Source organism: Oncorhynchus clarkii, chromosome 6 (genome assembly GCF_045791955.1).
Source record: "Oncorhynchus clarkii lewisi isolate Uvic-CL-2024 chromosome 6, UVic_Ocla_1.0, whole genome shotgun sequence".
NCBI lineage: Eukaryota > Metazoa > Chordata > Actinopteri > Salmoniformes > Salmonidae > Oncorhynchus > Oncorhynchus clarkii.
In genome coordinates this window covers 55,711,077-55,732,035 of record NC_092152.1, presented here as the reverse complement: position 1 = coordinate 55,732,035, position 20,959 = coordinate 55,711,077, and the positions used below count along the sequence as shown (strand labels likewise).

General features: G+C 41.3%; 2 protein-coding genes across 2 annotated transcripts; one reads left to right on the top strand and one right to left on the bottom strand.

Annotated features, from left to right (window-relative positions):
• Nucleotides 1-1,362: 1,362 nt before the first annotated feature.
• LOC139411306 (complement C1q tumor necrosis factor-related protein 4-like) lies at nt 1,363-13,906 on the top strand. Its single transcript, XM_071157464.1, has 2 exons — nt 1,363-1,505; nt 10,874-13,906. The coding sequence occupies exons 1-2, from the start codon at nt 1,363-1,365 to the stop codon at nt 11,985-11,987; spliced, it is 1,257 nt and encodes a 418-aa protein (XP_071013565.1). The 3' UTR covers nt 11,988-13,906.
• Nucleotides 13,907-14,591: 685 nt separating this feature from the next.
• LOC139412138 (NADH:ubiquinone oxidoreductase core subunit S3) lies at nt 14,592-20,704 on the bottom strand. Its single transcript, XM_071158948.1, has 7 exons — nt 20,522-20,704; nt 18,802-18,858; nt 18,436-18,533; nt 17,934-18,083; nt 17,614-17,739; nt 15,202-15,321; nt 14,592-14,869 (listed from the first exon to the last, which is right to left on the bottom strand). Exons 1-7 carry the CDS (start codon nt 20,574-20,576, stop codon nt 14,708-14,710), a joined length of 768 nt encoding a protein of 255 aa, XP_071015049.1. The 5' UTR covers nt 20,577-20,704; the 3' UTR covers nt 14,592-14,707.
• Nucleotides 20,705-20,959: the final 255 nt, after the last annotated feature.

The following is a 20,959-nucleotide window of genomic DNA, read 5'->3' as shown; positions in this document are numbered from 1 at the left end:
TTGGCATCCTGGAATAAGAGTGTGCTCAACAATGGGCCCTGATTTGATACCAGAAGAGTATAATTAAAGCAATATACATGTTGGTTTTTCCTCAAAAACATTCCCTCCAACTGTCTCCCCTACCCTCCATAGCCATGCTGTCAAAGTCATGTGTGACATGTTACAACAATGACAAAAGGAGGATGACAAATGCTCGGAAAGTAAAGGCTCAGATGTCACTTTACATTGCAATAACCATATTTTGGTCTCCGACTACAAATGTGTTCCTCATTTCTCTCAACGTTGCCCTGAACCACCATTGTCAATGTCGTTTCCCATTCACAATAAGAATAACCATGTTTTTTTTTGCTGTTGAGATTACTTATCTCTTTAGCATTTCATGATATTTCAATGAGAATGTGTTTTGAGCCAGAACACCTACCAATAAATGTTCAGTAAATAAAAAGATGCATGCACACTAGAAACCATTAAAACACTATCAAACGTGAACCAGAACCTCTATGTGCCATTCAATACCAGGCATGCAGCATTTACATTGACTCTGGGAATTTGATTTGATTTGATTTGGCCTCATTGATTACCCAGGAGTGGAGGAAGGATGGAGGGCTACTGGTCACAGAGAGTGAGAGAACTTTGGAGACATCATCTCTCCCCTGTTTGTTCTGAGCCAAAATGGGTCATTTGCTGCAAACATGAACAGAATGGAGGTCCACATGGTGCTGAATTAGCAGCACCTGCTGCAGGAAGAGAGCGTGTCTGCCAAGTACTGGGAAAGTTACACATTGAAGGATTGCTCATTTAAATATGTGCAGGAGGAACAGACATTTGAATGAGATTATAAAAGAAGTATTGTTAGATGAATTTCAATTTGAGGGCATTACATGCTATCTTTCTTCCACCCTCTTTCCCACTGAGAATGAGGATAATGACTATAACAATGTGGATGGGTGTGAAATTGGCAACGTTGTTGCCATATAACAAAGCCCGTCAGTGATTAAACCCCGACAGGCTCTCTCCTCCCCTTTCATGTGAGCACACGCGCACGAGTGCGCTCGAACACACACACACACACACACACACACACACACACACACACACACACACACACACACGTAAACAAACATATTCACAAACATCCAATTAGAAAATATAGAAACTTTATGTAAACCCATTATCTGTTTGAGATACATGGAACATCATGCTAAGACATCACATCAAAAATCCCCTCACCTTTTCCAATACCCCCTTGTGTCACCCTGCTGCAGAAAATGCCTTAGTAGAGGAGCGCTCTGCACTTCCAGAGTCTCCCTGATCAGATGAGGAGCCCCTTTATCACTCTTATATCCTCCACTGTGTGTGTGTATGTGTGTGTGCTGCTTACACAGCCTCACAGACAGCAGCAGCAGGTTGATACACACAAAGACAGTGAACGCTTCCTGGTGCAGAGCCCTTTTGAAGAACTTTGAGCATTCCTCTCCTACAGCACGGTCTCCTCCTACACAGAGGTAAGGACACCTTGAACGAAGGGTTACGGCAGTATAGAGGGGGTTACTTTTTGTCTCTTGCATGGAGTAGATGTTGTGCATTTTACAGTCCTGTCGCGTCTAAGCAACATGCATTGTTTGTCTGCACCGATCTACAACGACATCGATATGGAATCCGGACTGGGTGCCAAACACTGCTGAGTATATAGGAATGTATAATTTCATCTATCATGTACCACTCTTTATCTCAGGGAGGTGAGAGGATTGCTGTAGGCTTGAGATTGTGGTTTATTAGTTGACTCCGGGTTACAATGCTCTCTGCCTCCTGCTGTATTCTCAATTTCTCTTCCTTTGTTCATATTTGAGTGTATCCAATGCATAGACCAGAAGAAGGTAATAACATCTTGCAGGAGGATGCGTGGGCATGGTATATAGAATATTATAAACTGGGTGGTTCGAGCCATGAATGCTGTTTGGCTGACAGCCATGTTATATCAGACCGTAAACCATGGGTATTTACTGCTCTAATTACATTGGTAACCAGTTTATAATAGCAATAGGGCACCTAGAGGGTTTGTGGTATATTGCCAATATATCAATATATCCAGGCACTCTGCGTTGCATCGTGCGTAAGAACAGCCCTTAGCACTGGTATATTGGCCATATACCACACCCCCTTCTGCCTTATTGCTTAATTAATCTACAGTACATGGAGAACACTAACAAAGAAAGTGCACCTCCATCATCTCCCACCCAATCCCAGGTTCAGGTTGATCTGTCAACAGCAGTGGGAGGTATAGAGAAGAAAGGAGATGATAAACACGGAGGGGGCTTTAATCTTCACCAATTCCAATTGGTAGATAAAAGCAGAAAGGAACATGTAGACAAATGCAAACTCGGTCAGGCAGGTGTCCTAGTTAGAGGGAGTTGATGTTTTCATTTTTTTCTTCAAAATGTGAGTGGGAGGATTACAGGCTCAGTCAAACACACATTCAGCAGAGTTGTCACTATAGCTAAGTATATCAAGATCTCTGGTTTGAACCACAAAAGTTTACAATACAAAACAAGACCGTTAACCTCAAAAGATTTCACACAGAGGGAACATCAACTCCATTATGGTATTTTTGTATTTTTTATTACTAATATTAAATCTTCCTAATTTAAAAATGTTCCAATGCAACTAATCTTGCCCTACTGCAGAGGTTTATGATACTGTAGGATATAGGGATATGGAAGGATAATTGTGTTTAACTGCATTGATTGGTGTTTTCGCGACCAATAAAAATTAGATTTGATGATAGCGCTGGTGGGAGTATCATGTATAATGAGTACTCATGCCATGTTCATCAAGGAAAGAGAGAAGTTGGCCTGTCAGTTTCATACTTTGTCCCATGGGCAGTGGTTGTTGTGAAGAGGTCCCTGCAGTCCCCAAACAGTGGCTGTGTTTGATACTCCTTGCTGCGAGTCTGCCTCCACCCTGCAAATCTTGAGCCCGTCGGAAGCCAGTCCATCTATGGACTCGTTTGGGGAGCTGTCAAGTCAACTTCTCAGTGAACCTCTCTTCTCTTCACACAATCAATATGTGAGATTCTCGCCAGGTGTCTTGCTCCTGTTGGAAGGGTGTAGATCGAACACAAACCGTGCTTCGCTGTTAATGGACTGTGTCTGTGTGCTTCTGGGTCATTACTGCTGTCACATTATAAACGATGGGACTGTGCATCAAGGGCCAGTCCAGGGAAAGATTTTCCTCTCCGTTTTTTAATCATGGTGGCATGCGCAAAACGTCCAATGGTACAACATAGTTTCACAGATACAGATTCCTTCTCCAGCCTGACATTTTATAAAGCTCTTTGCTCTCATTTCCCCCTGTTGCTGGTTCTCTCTCTCCTACTCCTTTTCCTCTCGTTTGAGCCAATGATCCCAGATGGTGACAGATCCCTGCCTCGTGTTAAGGCTCCACTTGAGCAGTGAGATGACATCTGGCGAGGATGTGACTAATAAAAGGGACAGAAGCGGCAGGGACCCTTCATATCATGTCGGATACCAGGGTCCTCCGACTGAAGTGTGCATTTTGATATGCATTCTCACAGATGTACTCAATTTGTCTTAACCATGGGGCTGCGCTGTCGAAGAAAACAGATCAATGTGATCCCCAATTTCAATGGTGCAAAGATCATTTAAAAAAAAAAACATCCTTATTCAAAGCAGACGTAGGTGATGCTAAGCAGAAATTTACATTTTGGAAATGCAGAGAGAAGGGTGGTGAGTTTATTGAGAGGAATATCCACAGCCAACCCTTAACTTGACATGTTATTGTAAATGTAAGCTAATGTACGCACATCTCCTTTGATAAATGTGCCAACTAAGCAAATGAACTATTGTTCACAGATCCAACGATAGGATGATACGCCTATGGTATCAGCCATATGTCTGGGTGGTAACTATGGCATAGTGGCGGTACACCTCATTGTCATGTATAATTACATGAATTACCACAGATAGCTAAAAGAGGGATGCTATTATCCTGGAATTAGGTTTGAGCAGGTCATGTTCAGAGGCTGATCACATGGGAGAGAGGGGATTATTTCACCACATTATGCCTATGACAAAGATTGAGTGGCTCGCTTGAGAGTGCCTCTCATTACCTTTAGGTGTGTGGCAATGATGTTCTTTGAACATGTAAAAACACATTTCGTCCATCAGTCTCATTTTAGTTACTACGAAAATGTACGCTTTTAACTTGTTTTCTCTCTGTTGATTTTCCAAGATTGTCCTCTGTGCAGTATATCATGAAAATTGAAATAAGAAGTATAGAAGAAAAATAGGAATAAATAAAGAGAAGCCACTTGTCATATTTCAAAATAGACCCATGGTGGGTTTGAAAAACAAACCAAAACATGAGAAGCAACTGAAAAGGGCACTGGATATGATTCCACTGTGTTTCTGTGTGTCTGTTTCATTTAAACCCTGTGTATCATACAACATGAACCTGAAATATGCTGTAGCAACATGATGATGTCTGATTAACATAATCCTATATAAATAACACCCGGATTGCTGTTGGGTATGCTGGGTTATTGAAAACCTAATTATCAGGGTATAATTTTCAAAGCTGTTGATGTTTACCCTTGACAGCAGTGCTATTGCCACGGTTCTGTGCTTTCGCAAATTAGTTTGTGCTTGATTACATGTTTTTGTGGGTCAATGCCAGATTTTGAGGTTTTTGTAATCCTGTCTCCCTCCCTACAAGATTCAGCAGACAAAGCGTTTTCAACTGTGCTTCCGGTGGGTGGGTTTAACTCAAGGTATTATTGGGAGCAATGGAAATATTTGTTCTTGAGCACAATGGTTGTTTTGTGTGCAATTCTGCTTGCAAACCTTGGAACTGTAAGGATGACATGTATTAAAACATGTACACTCTTTATGGGGCCACAGAAAACGCATCTGATATCCATGTCTGAAAAGCTGTGGAGACATGTGAAACTGTACATGGTAGTGACAAGTGCTTCTTTCATTTTGACCCTAGCAGATGGGAGGGGGGGGTTGTGTCCTCACCCAGGAACAATGGCCCTCTGTTTATTGTTTCATCCACAGAATCCACAGAGGGATAGAAAAGGGGAAAGAAAAATGTCATAGGAAAACCACTATATGAACACTTAAAAGTAGTAGCCTCTGCCTCAGAAAGAACAGCAGTGAACCCATCAAACCACATCTGATCTCAGCTAAATATACGGGAAGTATTCAGACCCTTTCACTTTTTTTCCACATTTTGTTACGTTACAGCCTTATTCTAAACTGGATGAATTGTTTTCTTCTTCTTCTCATCAATCTACACACAATAATGACAAAGCAAAAACTGTTTTTGAGAAATGTTAGCAAATATATAAAAATATAAATTTCCGATTTACATAGGTACTTACTCAGTACTTGGTTGAAGCACCTTTGGCAGCAATTACAGTCTTGAGTCTTCTTGGGTATGGCGCTACAAGCTTGGCACACCTGTATTTGGGGAGTTTCTCCCATTCTTCTTTGCAGATCCTCTCAAGTTCTGTCAGATTGGATGGGGAGCGTCGCTGCACAGCTATTATCAGGACTCTCCAGAAATGTTTGATCGGGTTCAAGGACATTCAGAGACTTGTCCCAAAGCCACTCCTGCGTTGTCTTGGCTGTGTGCTTAGGGTCGCTGTTGTCCTGTTGGAAGGTGAACCGTCAACCCAGTCTGAGGTCCTGAGTGCTCTGGAGCAGGTTTTCATCAAGGGTCTCTCTGTACTTTGCTTCGTTCATCTTTCCCTCGATCCTGACTAGTCTCCCAGCACCTGCCACTGAAAGACATCCCCACAGCACGATGCTGCCACCACCATGTTTCACCGTAGGGATGGTGCCAGGTTTCCTCCAGACGTGAATCTTGGCATTCAGGCCAGAGTTCAGTCTTGGTTTCATCAGACCAGAGAATCTTGTTTCTCATGGTCTGAGAGTCTTTATACAGTGCCTTGCGAAAGTATTCGGCCCCCTTGAACTTTGCGACCTTTTGCCACATTTCAGGCTTCAAACATAAAGATATAAAACTGTATTTTTTTGTGAAGAATCAACAACAAGTGGGACACAATCATGAAGTGGAACGACATTTATTGGATATTTCAAACTTTTTTAACAAATCAAAAACTGAAAAATTGGGCGTGCAAAATTATTCAGCCCCCTTAAGTTAATACTTTGTAGCGCCACCTTTTGCTGCGATTACAGCTGTAAGTCGCTTGGGGTATGTCTCTATCAGTTTTGCACATCGAGAGACTGAATTTTTTTCCCATTCCTCCTTGCAAAACAGCTCGAGCTCAGTGAGGTTGGATGGAGAGCATTTGTGAACAGCAGTTTTCAGTTCTTTCCACAGATTCTCGATTGGATTCAGGTCTGGACTTTGACTTGGCCATTCTAACACCTGGATATGTTTATTTTTGAACCATTCCATTGTAGATTTTGCTTTATGTTTTGGATCATTGTCTTGTTGGAAGACAAATCTCCGTCCCAGTCTCAGGTCTTTTGCAGACTCCATCAGGTTTTCTTCCAGAATGGTCCTGTATTTGGCTCCATCCATCTTCCCATCAATTTTAACCATCTTCCCTGTCCCTGCTGAAGAAAAGCAGGCCCAAACCATGATGCTGCCACCACCATGTTTGACAGTGGGGATGGTGTGTTCAGGCTGATGAGCTGTGTTGCTTTCTGCAGTTCATCCAGAGTGATCATGGGCCTCTTGGCTGCATCTCTGATCAGTCTTCTCCTTGTATGAGCTGAAAGTTTAGAGGGACGGCCAGGTCTTGGTAGATTTGCAGTGGTCTGATACTCCTTCCATTTCAATATTATCGCTTGCACAGTGCTCCTTGGGATGTTTAAAGCTTGGGAAATCTTTTTGCATCCAAATCCGGCTTTAAACTTCTTCACAACAGTATCTCGGACCTGCCTGGTGTGTTCCTTGTTCTTCATGATGCTCTCTGCGTTTTTAACGGACCTCTGAGACTATCACAGTGCAGGCGCATTTATACGGAGACTTGATTACACACAGGTGGATTGTATTTATCATCATTAGTCATTTAGGTCAACATTGGATCATTCAGAGATCCTCACTGCACTTCTGGAGAGAATTTGCTGCACTGAAAGTAAAGGGGCTAAATAATTTTGCACGCCCAATTTTTCAGTTTTTGATTTGTTAAAAAAGTTTGAAATATCCAATAAATGTCGTTCCACTTCATGATTGTGTCCCACTTGTTGTTGATTCTTCACAAAAAAATACAGTTTTATATCTTTATGTTTGAAGCCTGAAATGTGGCAAAAGGTTGCAAAGTTCAAGGGGGCCGAATACTTTCACAAGGCACTGTAGGTGCCTTTTGGCAAACTCCAAGCGGAGTGGCTTCCATCTGGCCACTACCATAAAGCCCTGATTGGTGGAGTGCTGCAGAGATTGTTGTCCTTCTGGAAGTTTTTCCCATTTCCACAGAAGAACTCTGGAGCTCTGTCAGAGTGACTATCGGGTTCTTGGTCACCGGCCTGACCAAGACCCTTCTACCCCAATTGCTCAGTTTGGCCGGGCGGCCAGCTCTAGGAAGAGCCTTGGTGGTTCCAAAGTTCTTCCATTTAAGAATGATGGAGGCCACTGTGTTCTTGGGGACGTTCAATGCTGCAGAAATGTTTTCATGCCCTTCCCCAGATCTGTGCCTCAACACAATCCTGTCTTGGAGCTCTACGGACAATTCCGTCGACCTCATGGCTTGGTTTTTGCTCTGACATGCACTGTCAACTGTGGGACCTTATATAGACAGGTGTGTGCCTTTCCAAATCATGTCCAATCAATTGAATGTACCACAGCTGGACTCCAATCAATTTGTAGAAACATCTCAAGGATGATCAATGGAAACAGGATGCACCTGAGCTCAATTTCATGTCTCATAGCAAAGGGTCTGAATACTTATGTAAATAAGGTGTTTATAATTCGAATAAGCTGTTTTCACTTTGCTATTAAAGGGGTATTGTGTGTAGATTGACGCAGAATTTAATTTGTTTTTAATAGATTATAGAATAAGGCAGTAACGTAAGAACATGGAAAAAGTCAAGGGGTCTGAATACTTTCCGAATGCACGATACAGTATGTTGCACATATGACATATTATATTTGTAGTATAGTATGTGACATTTTACTTGAGCCTACTATGAGAATATACTTCCAGAAATTGATTAATTTCATTGCAAATGTACAATAGGCTAATATTTACGTTCAAGTATTGTACCTTAACTGAGAGTCTACCTATTGCACTTATCTAAATTCCACAACCTAGGCCCGCTTTTTGATCCATCCACACTCCAGGGATGAGACTATTTGGTCCCCATTGGGACTTGTTCATTTCTGAGCATTTGTTTGTTATCACTTCTAGCAGATGGCTCAGCGTGGTGGAATGCTTTTCACCAACAGCATTAAAGTGAGGAAATGCTGCTCTCTCTAACTTATTTTGGACTCCCATAGGCCTAGTTATTTCACAGTGTCCCTAAAAAAAAATCCCGCACACATGCACACACTCAAAATAGATTTCAGAATATTAAATAATTACAAACAAGCTGTCAACATCCAAAATAGAAGTGATGATGTATTCTGTTCATATTTGGTTGAATAGAAAAATGTGACATTGTAAATTCCTCCAATGTAATTCAAGATGTGATGCATAAAATGTCACATTCACTGCAGGGGAAAGACTCAGCCCTCAGTCATCATCAAAGGCTTGCCATGTAAATTTATCCACAAGCGATGTATTCGTCTTTGGATGGAAACAGGGATGATGCGCTCATGGAGCATATTTCAACATGTCACTGGGCATCAACCATAAAGAAATGAGCAACTTCTTTGCAGCAGGCGGGTCAAATGCAGAATGAGGCAAATACTTGAGGCTGCTGTCATACAATACTAGAACTGTCGTTCATCGATAGCCTCACAGTCCTTAAAGAGCAGCTGAACCCAACAAAAATATTTCTCTAGTTTAAAACGGCTTATCATTCAGTGTAAAACTGTACTGTACTAGTATCATTTTTTATCATAAAGTCAGTATCTTCCAAAACTGAGATTTGCAACAGCTGTTACATTCCTACTTCCATTGGATATTTCACGGGTGATTTCGATCATGCCCATTTGCCCACTAACACGGGATGGTAACGTGTAGGGAGACTTGTCATGCACCGAGAACCAGCTGCACCGATTGTGCTCTATGCAATTGTACGGCAGAACCTACAGTGAGATAGACCTGCCCAAATCATGGAGCGCCTCTGACTTGTTTAAATAAGACAATATGTCACTAATGTTATGTTGAAAGAACACAATTGGCTCATAAGTCCTTTATCGAGTGGCCACTTGCTAACGTGTTTGATAGTGATCATTGAGTCTGCCACTGTTCTGGGCAAAATGAGAATTGAGACGTTGCGCATCCCAACTGGAACTTGTCAATATTCCAAAATTCAAAATCCATTCGCAACCTATTTTGTAACATGATTTGATGTGAAACACTGCCAGACAGATGCACACTCCGGTAATAGATAGTGAGAAAGTTGTCAAAACAAAACGTCCAAATTAATTGATTTATCTTAAATTAATTCTGACTCTTTTGAGGGCGAAATGCTGCGACCGTGGCTCAAGAGGGCAAACAACAATAACTGCCAGGGTACGATATAGCAAACATAACACACCCACATCGAACCCACATCTTGTACACAAATCTAGTCTTCCTTCCCGAGCAGCAGAAAATCACATGCGGAATCGTTGAGTTCAGTCCCCGCAAGGACGAGAACTATGTGTATTGTGTTCATATCAGCCCAAGTGCTGTTTATAAATAGTAATATCAATCCCATGGGATCTATTTTTTTTCTGTTTAATTCCTTTACTGTTTGAAATGTTCAGACTCCCCATGGAATAACCTACTGTATGTTGGTAAAGTTAACTTAAGACATTGCCTGAAACTCCTTCTGACAGGTCCGCTTCTGTTGTGGCTTCACTGATGAAGATGAATGTGTACTGCATCAGCAGCATCTCATTAGACAAATATATGTTTTGAACCTCACTGAAGATAGGGACAAATTAGAACTAGGAAATGACAATGATAGTGAAACCTGCCCGCATTGATACTAAAAATCAATATTTATTGCAGCACACACAGACATTTGACACATTATATTTTATTCATTTGTATTGAACCTTTATTTAAGTGTGACTTTATATTTGGGATCAAGCCTTTAAATGGTGAACATAATTATGCTTACTGACTATAATAACTTGCACATAGAGAATGTTAAAACATTCAGCTTAATTCCTTTCGATGATTGCTGTTGATTGCTGGCGTGTTTCTGAGCAAGCTCCTTTGTCAAAGCACTATCACATTTTCAAAGATATTGGGTTCAATATAGTGATGAGACAGGAGAGAATTAAGTCGTGATATAATTGATGTTGAGTAAACGGATGACTTCGGGTGAAGCTGAATGTGTGTTTTCTCCAGTTGGTTTGGCACCTCGGACAGCGGAGGGCAAATAATTATTGTCTATCTTTTTTGTTCCTTCATTAGCTGAGTAAAATGAAAGCCTATGCTAATTAGGAACGGATTAATGCTGCTTCTGTTTGGGGTAAACATATTTTCAAAGCAAGTGTCTCAGAGAAGGTTAAATCTTCAATGGATCCAGGTGGTACTGAATCACTAATAACAATCTCACTTGTTTCTGATTTGACTTCGGAACTGAGCTGGCAAAGCCTTGAGCTATTCGATTGTTGACATACAGTCAATTCAGAGTAGAGTATACCTGTTGTGTATTATATTGAGATTAAGCACCTGACTTTGTTGTGTAATTAACTGGGACAATCTTTTTCCCAACAGGAAGATGAAGATACCAGCTAGCAGTCTCCTGATTGGCCTGATGTGTCAGGTAACCTGCATGTGGGCCTTTGCTCGCCTGCCTGAGGATGCAGAACAGCGGTCTGCCTTCTCAGTGGCACGCACCAGCAGCATGGAGGGTGGACCAAAGATGGTGGTGACCTTTGACAAGGAGTATGTTAACATCGGTGGGGACTTTGATCCAAAGGCAGGCATGTTCCGCTGCCGCATCCCCGGAGCATACTACTTCTCTTTCACAGTGGGGAAATTCCCACGTCGTGACCTGTCAGTCATGCTAATGAAGAACAGGAATGAAGTGCAGGCCATTGTGTATGATGAGAATGCGGGAGAAGAGCGTAAGGTGCAGAGCCAAAGCGCCATGCTGCAGCTGGACTTTGGTGACACAGTCTGGCTCCGCCTTCACGGTGATCCCCGCTATGCCATCTACAGCAACACAGGTCACTACACCACCTTTAACGGCTACCTAATCTACCCTGACACCTACACCTTCCAAGACCCCAAGCATGAGGACCCAACTCGTATGTATGGAAACGAGGCGGCTGCCAATGACCACACCCTAACTGACCAAGATGGGCTAGGAGAAAGGGACAACATAGAGAAGAGAGAGGAGGTAGAGGATGAAGAGGGGGACCAGAGGTCGGCCTTCTCTGTTGGCCGCACTCAGAGCATCGTAGGGGTGGACCAGGGCTTCCCAGAGCACCGTCCTATCGCCTTTGACACAGACTTTGTCAACATTGGCGCTGACTTTAACGTCACCGAAGGTGTATTCACCTGCCGTATTCCAGGAGCTTACTTCTTCTCCTTCAATGCTGGCAAGCTTCCCCACAAAACACTGTCAGTCAAGCTGATGAAGAACCACCTGGAGGTGCAGGCCATGATCTACGATGACAGTGACACTGAAAAGGCTCTGCAGAGCCAGAGTCTGATGCTATCTCTGCACCGTGGTGATATCGTCTGGCTTTATAGCCACCAGCGCGATGGCTTTGGAGCATACAGCAACCATGCCAAGTATATTACCTTCACTGGATTCCTGGTCTATCCAGACCTCCAAAAACCACCCACCAATCAGCAGCAACAGCAGAGCCGGAAGCCATAAGGGACAGTGTCAAGAACACAGTTGGCTGTGGACCTACTACACTCAATTATTCTATGTCCAGCTAATTCTTTCAATGGGTTTACTTTGTCAAACTCCAACTTGGAGTCTTGAATTCACTGAAGATGTTACAACTTGCTAGCATTTCTGATATTTTCAGGATATGATGTCTCAGTTAATACTTACTTATCTGGATTTTTAACATACCTTTATCAAATGTCTTGAAAGGCATGGTCAAATAATGGGGACACTTGTTTTGTGTCAAAATGAGAATTTTTCCTTTATTTTAGAGTGAGTTTCTGCTAAGGCCCGTGTCTGATCACAATGAAATCAAATTAAATTTTGAACCAAAAAGCATGATCAACATTTAGAATAAAATGTCCCTTTACCTTGCAGGGCTATCCATTGGACGAAGACAGACACCATACTCACAGAGCACATGCTAGTTTTGGACCTTGAGGCACCAGACTCATAATTTCATTTCTAACTTAGTAGAGTTGAATTAATTTCCTCAGATGGTTAATGCTGTGGAGAAAATGTAATATCCTATATCAGCCCTTATGATAATCGTGCCGGTTTAATTCACACACCCCAAGAGAGAAAAATGCTGTTCAAATTGTGCCAGACTTCAGCAAATTACAGTCTCAGTTTGAGAGGTCATTTAATTAAACAACATATACAAATAGCAGTCCAATTTTAATGTTAGTTTTACACTCCTGAAAATACTGCATTTTGATTCTCCACATCAGTATTGTGAGCCTATTGGGTTCTCTACACCATCATCTCTGGGTAGTGTTCCTTTTGAATCAGCGTCTTATCAAAAGGCATAAACACAAAATGTGACACAATGAATAATGAGACAGTATTTCAGTAATAGTTAGTCTCCCAGTTAATAGTCATCTACTATGCGAATAGCAGGTTGATGTTTATTGTCATGAATCTTGCCCTGGAGGCAGAACTGAGCCATTTGCCCTAGATGGGCCAGCTGCAAAGTCAAAACTGTATTTTTGGTCTTAATTTAAGGTTAGGGCTAGGCATTATGGTTAGCTGTGTAGTTAAGGTTATGTTTATAATCAGATTTTATGACTAGTGACCATTCTGCATAGCTGCCTCCAGAACAAGATTCATGAAGAAAAACCACTAACCTGCCCGTGACTGCGTTGAGTCAGGCACATACTCACTCCTGTGGTGCTGCCCTTACACAACCTACTTTTGGAGAGCATCCTTCGTCACACTCTTGACTCCCTAATTGTGGCAACTTTTGTACTTTGAGGGTGAAATGACTTTTTCGATACAGCGATTTGAAAAATATTTGAAACTGAGTATAATTTTTCAATTTGTATGCGAAAATGATAGTTTAGCATTTGCTTTGTAGTTCAATTTCAATCATTCTGTGCATGGGCTGCAATAGGAAATAGTCCTCTTGAGTTGAGTGGACCAAATTTGTATAACAGCTTTAATTATATTTAAAAACCACTAGCATGATAACTTGTGAGGGCGTAAGGAACCCACCAAAAGTATTATTTCTTAGAGTTCAGTGAGATCAATTTCCAGAGAGATAACAAGCATTATGATTTTTGGAATTGAGTCTTACAGAATATTTTGACTTATAATTTCATGCATGCTGTCATGGAGAATAATCGTTTAACAGCTTTGCAGATATTTGTAATGATACCGTATTTCTATCCATATGTGATTTTTGGTAAATAACTTTGTTGTAAGTGATATGTTGGTGACTTGTGCTTATATCTTTGTCCTTACAAAGGAATGATTGTAAACTAAATAACATTTTGCCCTGGGTACATTCAACCCATGTGTTAGTACAGTCAGCTTCTTGTTGGCTCCTTGAGATGTTCAAAATATTTCTTATACAATGGATGCCTTGGAACATGTGAAGCAGAATAAATAAAAGTTCATGTTTACTTTTCCTGTGCTCTTATTGGTAGAAGGCACATCTATGTCAGTGAACTTCACCATGCCCATAGGGAGAGGTTATATCAGCATGATGCTAATCGACTCAAGACATAGATCAACATCAATAATATTCAAATCAATTGGATACAATAATAATATTTAAACACGTAAAGCATACGTGGTCTTGAATAGAAGTCTAAAAATGTCACAATATAACCTGCACCATGGTATCACACTTCTACGGATCTGCTTTTTAACATGCACACAGTGCCCTCTTTTGGTTTGCTATGGTAAGGCAGGTAAGGTCTGGGTTTCCATCCATGATTCTACTGTATCTTAGTCACTTCTGCTCTGACATCGCTCGTCCATATATATATATATATATATATATATATATATATATATATATATATATATATATATATATATATATATATATATATATATATATATATATATATATATATATATATATATATAGTCTTAATTTATTCCTACTTAGGTGTGTATGTGTGTAATTTCTGTCGGAGTTAGAAGCACAAGCATTTCGCTACACCCGCAATAACATCTGCTCATCACGTGTATGTGACCAATAAAATTTGCTTGTACTAGTGATATAGTTTAAACATACACCGCCAAAATGTAATCACTATTCAGCACATCCAACTAATGAAAAAAATATCAAGACAAACAAACGGTTTAGCTTTTGTTTTTATTTACATAAATACTTGAGTGGACTCAAGTGGGACATGAGTCCATCAACAGTACGGAAATATTAAATACGGGGATTTTATCTCTCGGGTAGATGGTTACTTGTCAGCTGGCTTATCCCCAGCTGGCAGCTCAGGTGCCTTGGCCTCACGGTGGGCTGGGAACACCTCCCACGGACTGTTCAGGTCAAACTTACGAAACTCCTGTGAGAGCTCCACAGGCTCTGCCACCACGCGCTTCACCTCATCATCATAACGCACCTGAGATGTACCAGATGGACAGAATGAACAACATGGTAGATACCAGCGGAGGCTGATGAGGGGAGGACGTCTCATAATAATAGCTGGAACGGAGCAAATGGAAATGGCATCAAACCTACGGAATCCATACGTTTGATACCATTCCACTCATTCAGCCATTAGCATGAGCCCGTCCTCCCAAATTAAGGTGCCACCAACCTCTTGTGGTAGATACAATACTTTTGTATTGTGAAGTCGCATGTACAGATTTTAGGATAGGATTAGGTTATAATTTGGCCTTTAATGCATGTGCACGACATGGGACATTTCTCAGCATTCTTATCTGACCTTACCTCCACAAATCCTGACAGTGGGAAGTCCTTCCTAAACGGATGCCCCTCAAACCCATAATCTGTCAGAATACGTCTCAGGTCAGGGTGGTTGGCGAAGAAAACTCCATACATGTCCCACACCTAATAACACAAGCACAAAACATATACTTTCATAGTATTGGAAAGGGAGTGTTACCAAAAACCTAAGTTTACCAGTAAACTACCAGAATTTTGGTAACAGTCAAGTTTTTATTTTTGTGACTTCTAATGGCCTTTTAGGGTACTTCAGATTATCTAGGTGTCTGTAGTTCTCTGGCTCTGTGTGGCCTTATAACATGTAAAACATATAAAATAATCAAAACATAGTTAAATAAAAAAAATTGAATGATAAAGCTGTAAAACATTATCCTAAATATAAACCAGCAATTTAATTAATGTCATTTTTTGTTTAATATACAGTTGAAGTCGGAAGTTTAAATACATTTAAACTCAGTTTCACAATTACTGACATTTAATCCTAGTAAATACTCCCCGTCTTAGGTCAGTTAGGATCACCACTTCTGACCCACACCCAGTGGGTCAGAAGTTTACATACACTCAATTAGTATTTTGGTAGCATTGCCTTTAAATTGTTTAACTTGGGTCAAACATTTCGGGTAGCCTTCCGCAAGCTTCCCACAATAAGTTGGGTGAATTTTGGCCCTTTCCTCCTGACAGCTGGTGTAACAGTCAGGTTTGTAGGCCTCCTTGTTTGCACACGATTTTTCAGTTCTGCCCACAAATGTTCTATAGGATTGAGGTCAGAGCTTTGTGAAGGCCACTCCAATACCTTGACTTTGTTATTCTTAAGCCATTTTGCCACAACTTTGGAAGTATGCTTGGGGTCATTGTCCAGTTGGAAGACCCATTTGCGACCGAGCTTGATGTCTTGAGATGTTGCTTCAATATATCCACATAATTTTCCTTCCTCATGACATCCTCTATTTTGTGAAGTGCACCAGTCCCTCCTGCTGCAAAGCATCCCCACAACATGATGCTGCCACCCCCGTGCTTCACCCCCGTGCTTCACGCTTGGGATGGTGTTCTTTGACTTGCAAGCCTCCCCTTTAACTCCAAACATAACGATGATCATTATGGCCAAACAGTTACATTTTTGTTTCATCAGATCAGACCAGAGGACATTTCTCCAAAAAGTATGATGTTTGTCCCCATGTGAGGTTGCAAACCATAGTCTGGCTTTCTTATGGCGGTTTTGGAGCAGTGGCTTCTTCCTTTCAGAGCGGCCTTTCAGGTTATGTCGATATAGGACTTGTTTTACTGTGGATACAGATACTTTTGTACCTGTTTCCTCCAGCATCTTCACAAGGTCCTTTGCTGTTGTTCTGGGATTGATTTGCACATTTCGCACCAAAGTACGTTCATTTCTAGGAGACAGAACGCGTCTCCTTCCTGAGCGGTGTGACGGCTGCGTGGTCCCATGGTGTTTATACTTGCGTACTATTGTTTGTACAGATGAACGAGATACCTTCAGGCATTTGTAAATTGCTCTCAAGGATGAACCGGACTTGTGGAGGTCTACAATTTCTATTCTGAGGTGTTGGCTGATTTCTTTTGATTTTCCCATGATGTCAACCAAAGAGGCACTGAGTTTGAAGGTAGGCCTTGAAATACATCCACAGGTACACCTCCAAATGACTCCAATGATGTCAATTAGCCTATCAGAAGCCTCTAAAGCCACGACATCATTTTCTGGAATTTTCAGGCACAGTCAACTTAGTGTATGTAAACTTCTGACCCACTGGAATTGTGATACAGTGAATAATATGTGAAATAATCTGTCTGTAAACAATTGTTGGAAAAATGACTTGTGTCATGCACAAAGTAGATGTCCTAACCGACTTTCTAAAACTATAGTTTGTGAACAAGTGGCATGAATTATCCTTTATTATCCCCCCTCCACACACACTTATTTTACTATGTCAATATGTCTTTGTTATTAATATTTTGTCGCCAAACTGGTGGCAGTTGTGAAAAAAGTCAATAATTGGAAAAGTTGCAGAGTTAAATTGAAAATAATGCCTTTGTTGATCAGATGCTTTTTTTTTCATTAATTAGGATATTTTCTCTTGAACCATATGGTGTCTCCACTAGGAAATCTTGGAGAACATAGACAGATGTAAAAAATGTATCCTATATTAATATACTTTTTTTTTTTAATGTATAAATGACCAAAGTCACAATAGATTGCCATAGATTACCTGTTAATTACCAGTAACTTTGGTAAATGACTTCTAGCTTGGCAAACCTATCCTTTCATTAGAATTTGCATTTTGGCAGGCAAAATATAAATTCTGAGCTGCCAACACAAAAATGTTACATTGAAATCTTAGAATCCTTCAAGTAAAGCATTCTTACGATGTAACGGTCACTTACCTCCCTCTCATACCAGTTGGCTGCGTTGTGGACAGACACAGATGAGTCTACTGGGGTGAGCTCGTCGGTGTAGGTCTTCAAACGGATCCGGGAGTTGTAGCGCAGGGAGAGCAGGTTGTACACAATCTATTCGCCAAAGAAAACAGACTTAGACATAAAAACGTCACCTCTGATTAGATCAGGGTTCATCAAAGTAATCTGGTTAAATTCTAGGTTTGTGCCTGAACACATGTTCATAACCACAAAAATAACAAAGCACTGTCATGAAGAGAGAGGTATACTATTGGAACAACAGCCTGGGGGTCTGGACGGAATAGTACCTCAAAGCGATTCTGGCGGGTGGGAATGTCAACTGCAGTAAGGTCAATCATGTTTCGGAACTGAGCGTTGCTGTGGTCTCTCAGAAAGGTCAACACAGGGATGACCCCGTCAGGATGGATCATCACCTCCAACTCATTGTAACACGTCACCTGAAGATATAACATGCATCCTTGTGAAGCTCATATGGCTTCAAAATGACACTCAATTAGCTATACCAAACGGCAAGCTTTTTAAGAAGGTAAATAAAGATTAAAATGACTTTAGTGGTCAATTGTACACTAGGATTTGATACAAGACACCTTCCGGTTGCCAGCTTAATTCCCAAGTGTGGGCTCCTTTCTAACCTTATGTGTATGTTCCCCATGTTTGAGATGCACCATAAGCATTTTGGATTTACAGTACAGTTTCTCTTAAGGGTTGCTCAACATTGTATGATTGTGTGGTTGTCTGTGTTAAAGCTGAATATTAATTATAGCAGTTGGTGCAATTACATTATCTTACCTGGACTTGCTGCACATATTTAGGAAGCATTTCAGCCACATATTCTCCAAAAGCTGCAAGTTGGTTATGGGTGACCGCATCCTTGGGTCTAACAGTGGCTACACAGAGATAAGGCACATGAAATTGATTTTTTTTTTTTTTAAAGGATCAGGCAATACAATTATTGTTGCACTCAATCATCTATTGTATTCAGTGTTGCAAAGATCACTGACTGCATTTAAAACTAAATGGTTAAAGAATTGTACTACATTGGGGATGGACTAGGACTTCGCGGGGTCAACATACTGAGGATGATTATCTACAATGTGCACCATAAAGACAAATGCCACAGGCTGGGTGAATTCTACTAGACACTGGTATACTCACGTTTTGTTTCAGTAGTCTCGGATCTCGCTTGCATGAGACATGGGCTTCGATTGGCAACTGTAACATATTACATAAAATAACATTACGTACTCAATGGCTAACTAACGTTAAAACGGGTTGGATTACCAGCATGGTCCTCTCCTCTGACTGCTCGTTAACTAGCGGCTAAGCGACTAACACTTTCACATTACTTGACTCAGTTATGGCTACATAACACTGTCATAACAAGGATATAGCTAGCTAATAGATACACTGCATGACCAAAAGTTTCTGGACACCTGCTCGTCGAACATCTCATTCCAAAATAATAGGCATTAATATGAAATTGGTCCCCCATTTTCTGCTATAACAGCTTCCACTCTTCTGGGAAGGCTTTCCACAAGATGTTGGAACATTTCTGTGGGGACTTGCTTTCATTCTGCCACAAGAGCATTAGTGAGGTCGGCCATTGATGTTGGGCGATTGGGCATGGCTCGCAGCCAGCGTTCCAATTCAGCCCAAAGGTGTTCGATAGGGTTGAGGTCAGGGCACTGTGCAGACTGCCAGTCAAGTACTTCCACACCGATCTCGACAAACCATTTATTTATGGACCTCACTTTGTTCACAGGGGCATTGTCATGCTGAAACAGGAAAGGACCTTCCCAAAGTTGTTGTCACAAAGTTGAGAGTACTGAATCGTCTAGAATGTCATTGTATGCTGTAGCATTAACATTTCCCCTTCACTGGAACTAAGGGGCCTATCCTGAACCATGAAAAACAGCCCCAGACAATTATTCCTCCTCCACCAAACTTTACAGTTGGCACTATGCATTCGGGTAGGTAGTGTTCTCCTGGCATCCACCAAACCCAGATTCGTCTGTTGGACTGCCAGATGGTAAAGCGTGATTCATCACGCCAGAGAACGCGTTTCCACTATTCTAGAGTCCAATGGCGGTGAGCTTTACACCACTCCAGTCAACGTTTGGCATTGCGCAAGGTGATCTTAGGCCAATTTCATTAAGCTCCAGACGAACAGTTCTTGTGCTGACATTACCTCCAGAGGCAGTTGGACAGACAATTTTTACACACTAGAGCACTCAGTGTTCCAGTTATGTGAGCTTGTGTGGCCTGCCACTTCACGGCTGAGCCGTTGTTGCTCCTAGAAGTTTTCACTTCACAATAACAGCACTTCCATTTGACCAGAGCAGCTCTAACAGGGCAGACATTTGATGGACTGACAACAGTGCCACGTTGAAAGTCACTGAGCTCTTCAATAAGGCCATCCTACTGTCAATGTTTTTCTATGATGATTGCATCGCTGTGTGTTCGATTTGATGCACCTGTCAGCATCAGCTGTGGCCGAAATAGCCAAATCCACAAATTTGAAGGGGTGTCCACATACCTTTGTATATATAGTGTATTATAAGCATACATGCCTGTTAGAGACAAGTTATAAATTGACATGGCAATGTGCGTTCCAGGTCGTCTGTTTAAGTCGTACAGCACAGATGATCAACATCTGACTTGCGTTTAGCAAGCCTCTAGATGCGCAGTGTGACAACTAAAATCCCGACCTGGAACATAACCACTGACTTGCTAGCCAATTTGACGGAAGGTCAAGTGAGAACTGTCTGACTACAGACAGCGCGATCTTAACAACAATATAAATGCGTTATCACGCACATTAACTATAAATGAAGACAGCATGTTAGTGCACAGTTAATGCTCGAAATGTACTTACGATTCAAAGTCCTGCTAAAACCTCCGCGAACAAAACGCACTAACGATGCCGCCATGTTTTTTCAATGACGTTGGCAATGTTCTTCTTCTGTATTTTTTTATAATGCTGGGTAGTTTAAACGCACAGATAGAACGAGACAGATATTTCACCGGATGTAAATGTAAGGCATCCGCTTGACGTTTCCACTCGAAAATAGGCGAATGAAAGATAGCGGAAGCGGATGATGAAGTACATTCTGAATAAAATGGCGGTAGAATCAAGGAGAATTTGAGTATTGTCCAAAATAATGGAAAACGGACCAAGGTAGTGTACATTGATGATAATGACCCTTCGTATCTAGTAGGAGTACGGTTTGTTAATGAGGAGCTGCTGAAAAGAGTACCGATTTTGAATAAACCATGAGTTATCCAAACTGGTGAAGAGTGCTGGGTAAAGTGA

Excerpts from the sequence above, each read along its gene's own strand:
- LOC139411306 (XM_071157464.1), top strand. The coding sequence starts at position 1,363 with ATGTGTGTGTGCTGCTTACACAGCCTCACAGACAGCAGCAGCAGGTTG. Across the intron at positions 1,506-10,873 it reads CGGTCTCCTCCTACACAGAG|GAAGATGAAGATACCAGCTA; the intron begins GTAAGGACACCT and ends TTTTCCCAACAG.
- LOC139412138 (XM_071158948.1), bottom strand. The coding sequence starts at position 20,576 with ATGGCGGCATCGTTAGTGCGTTTTGTTCGCGGAGGTTTTAGCAGGACT. Across the intron at positions 18,084-18,435 it reads AATATGTGCAGCAAGTCCAG|GTGACGTGTTACAATGAGTT; the intron begins GTAAGATAATGT and ends TTATATCTTCAG. Across the intron at positions 15,322-17,613 it reads CCAACTGGTATGAGAGGGAG|GTGTGGGACATGTATGGAGT; the intron begins GTAAGTGACCGT and ends TTGTGTTATTAG.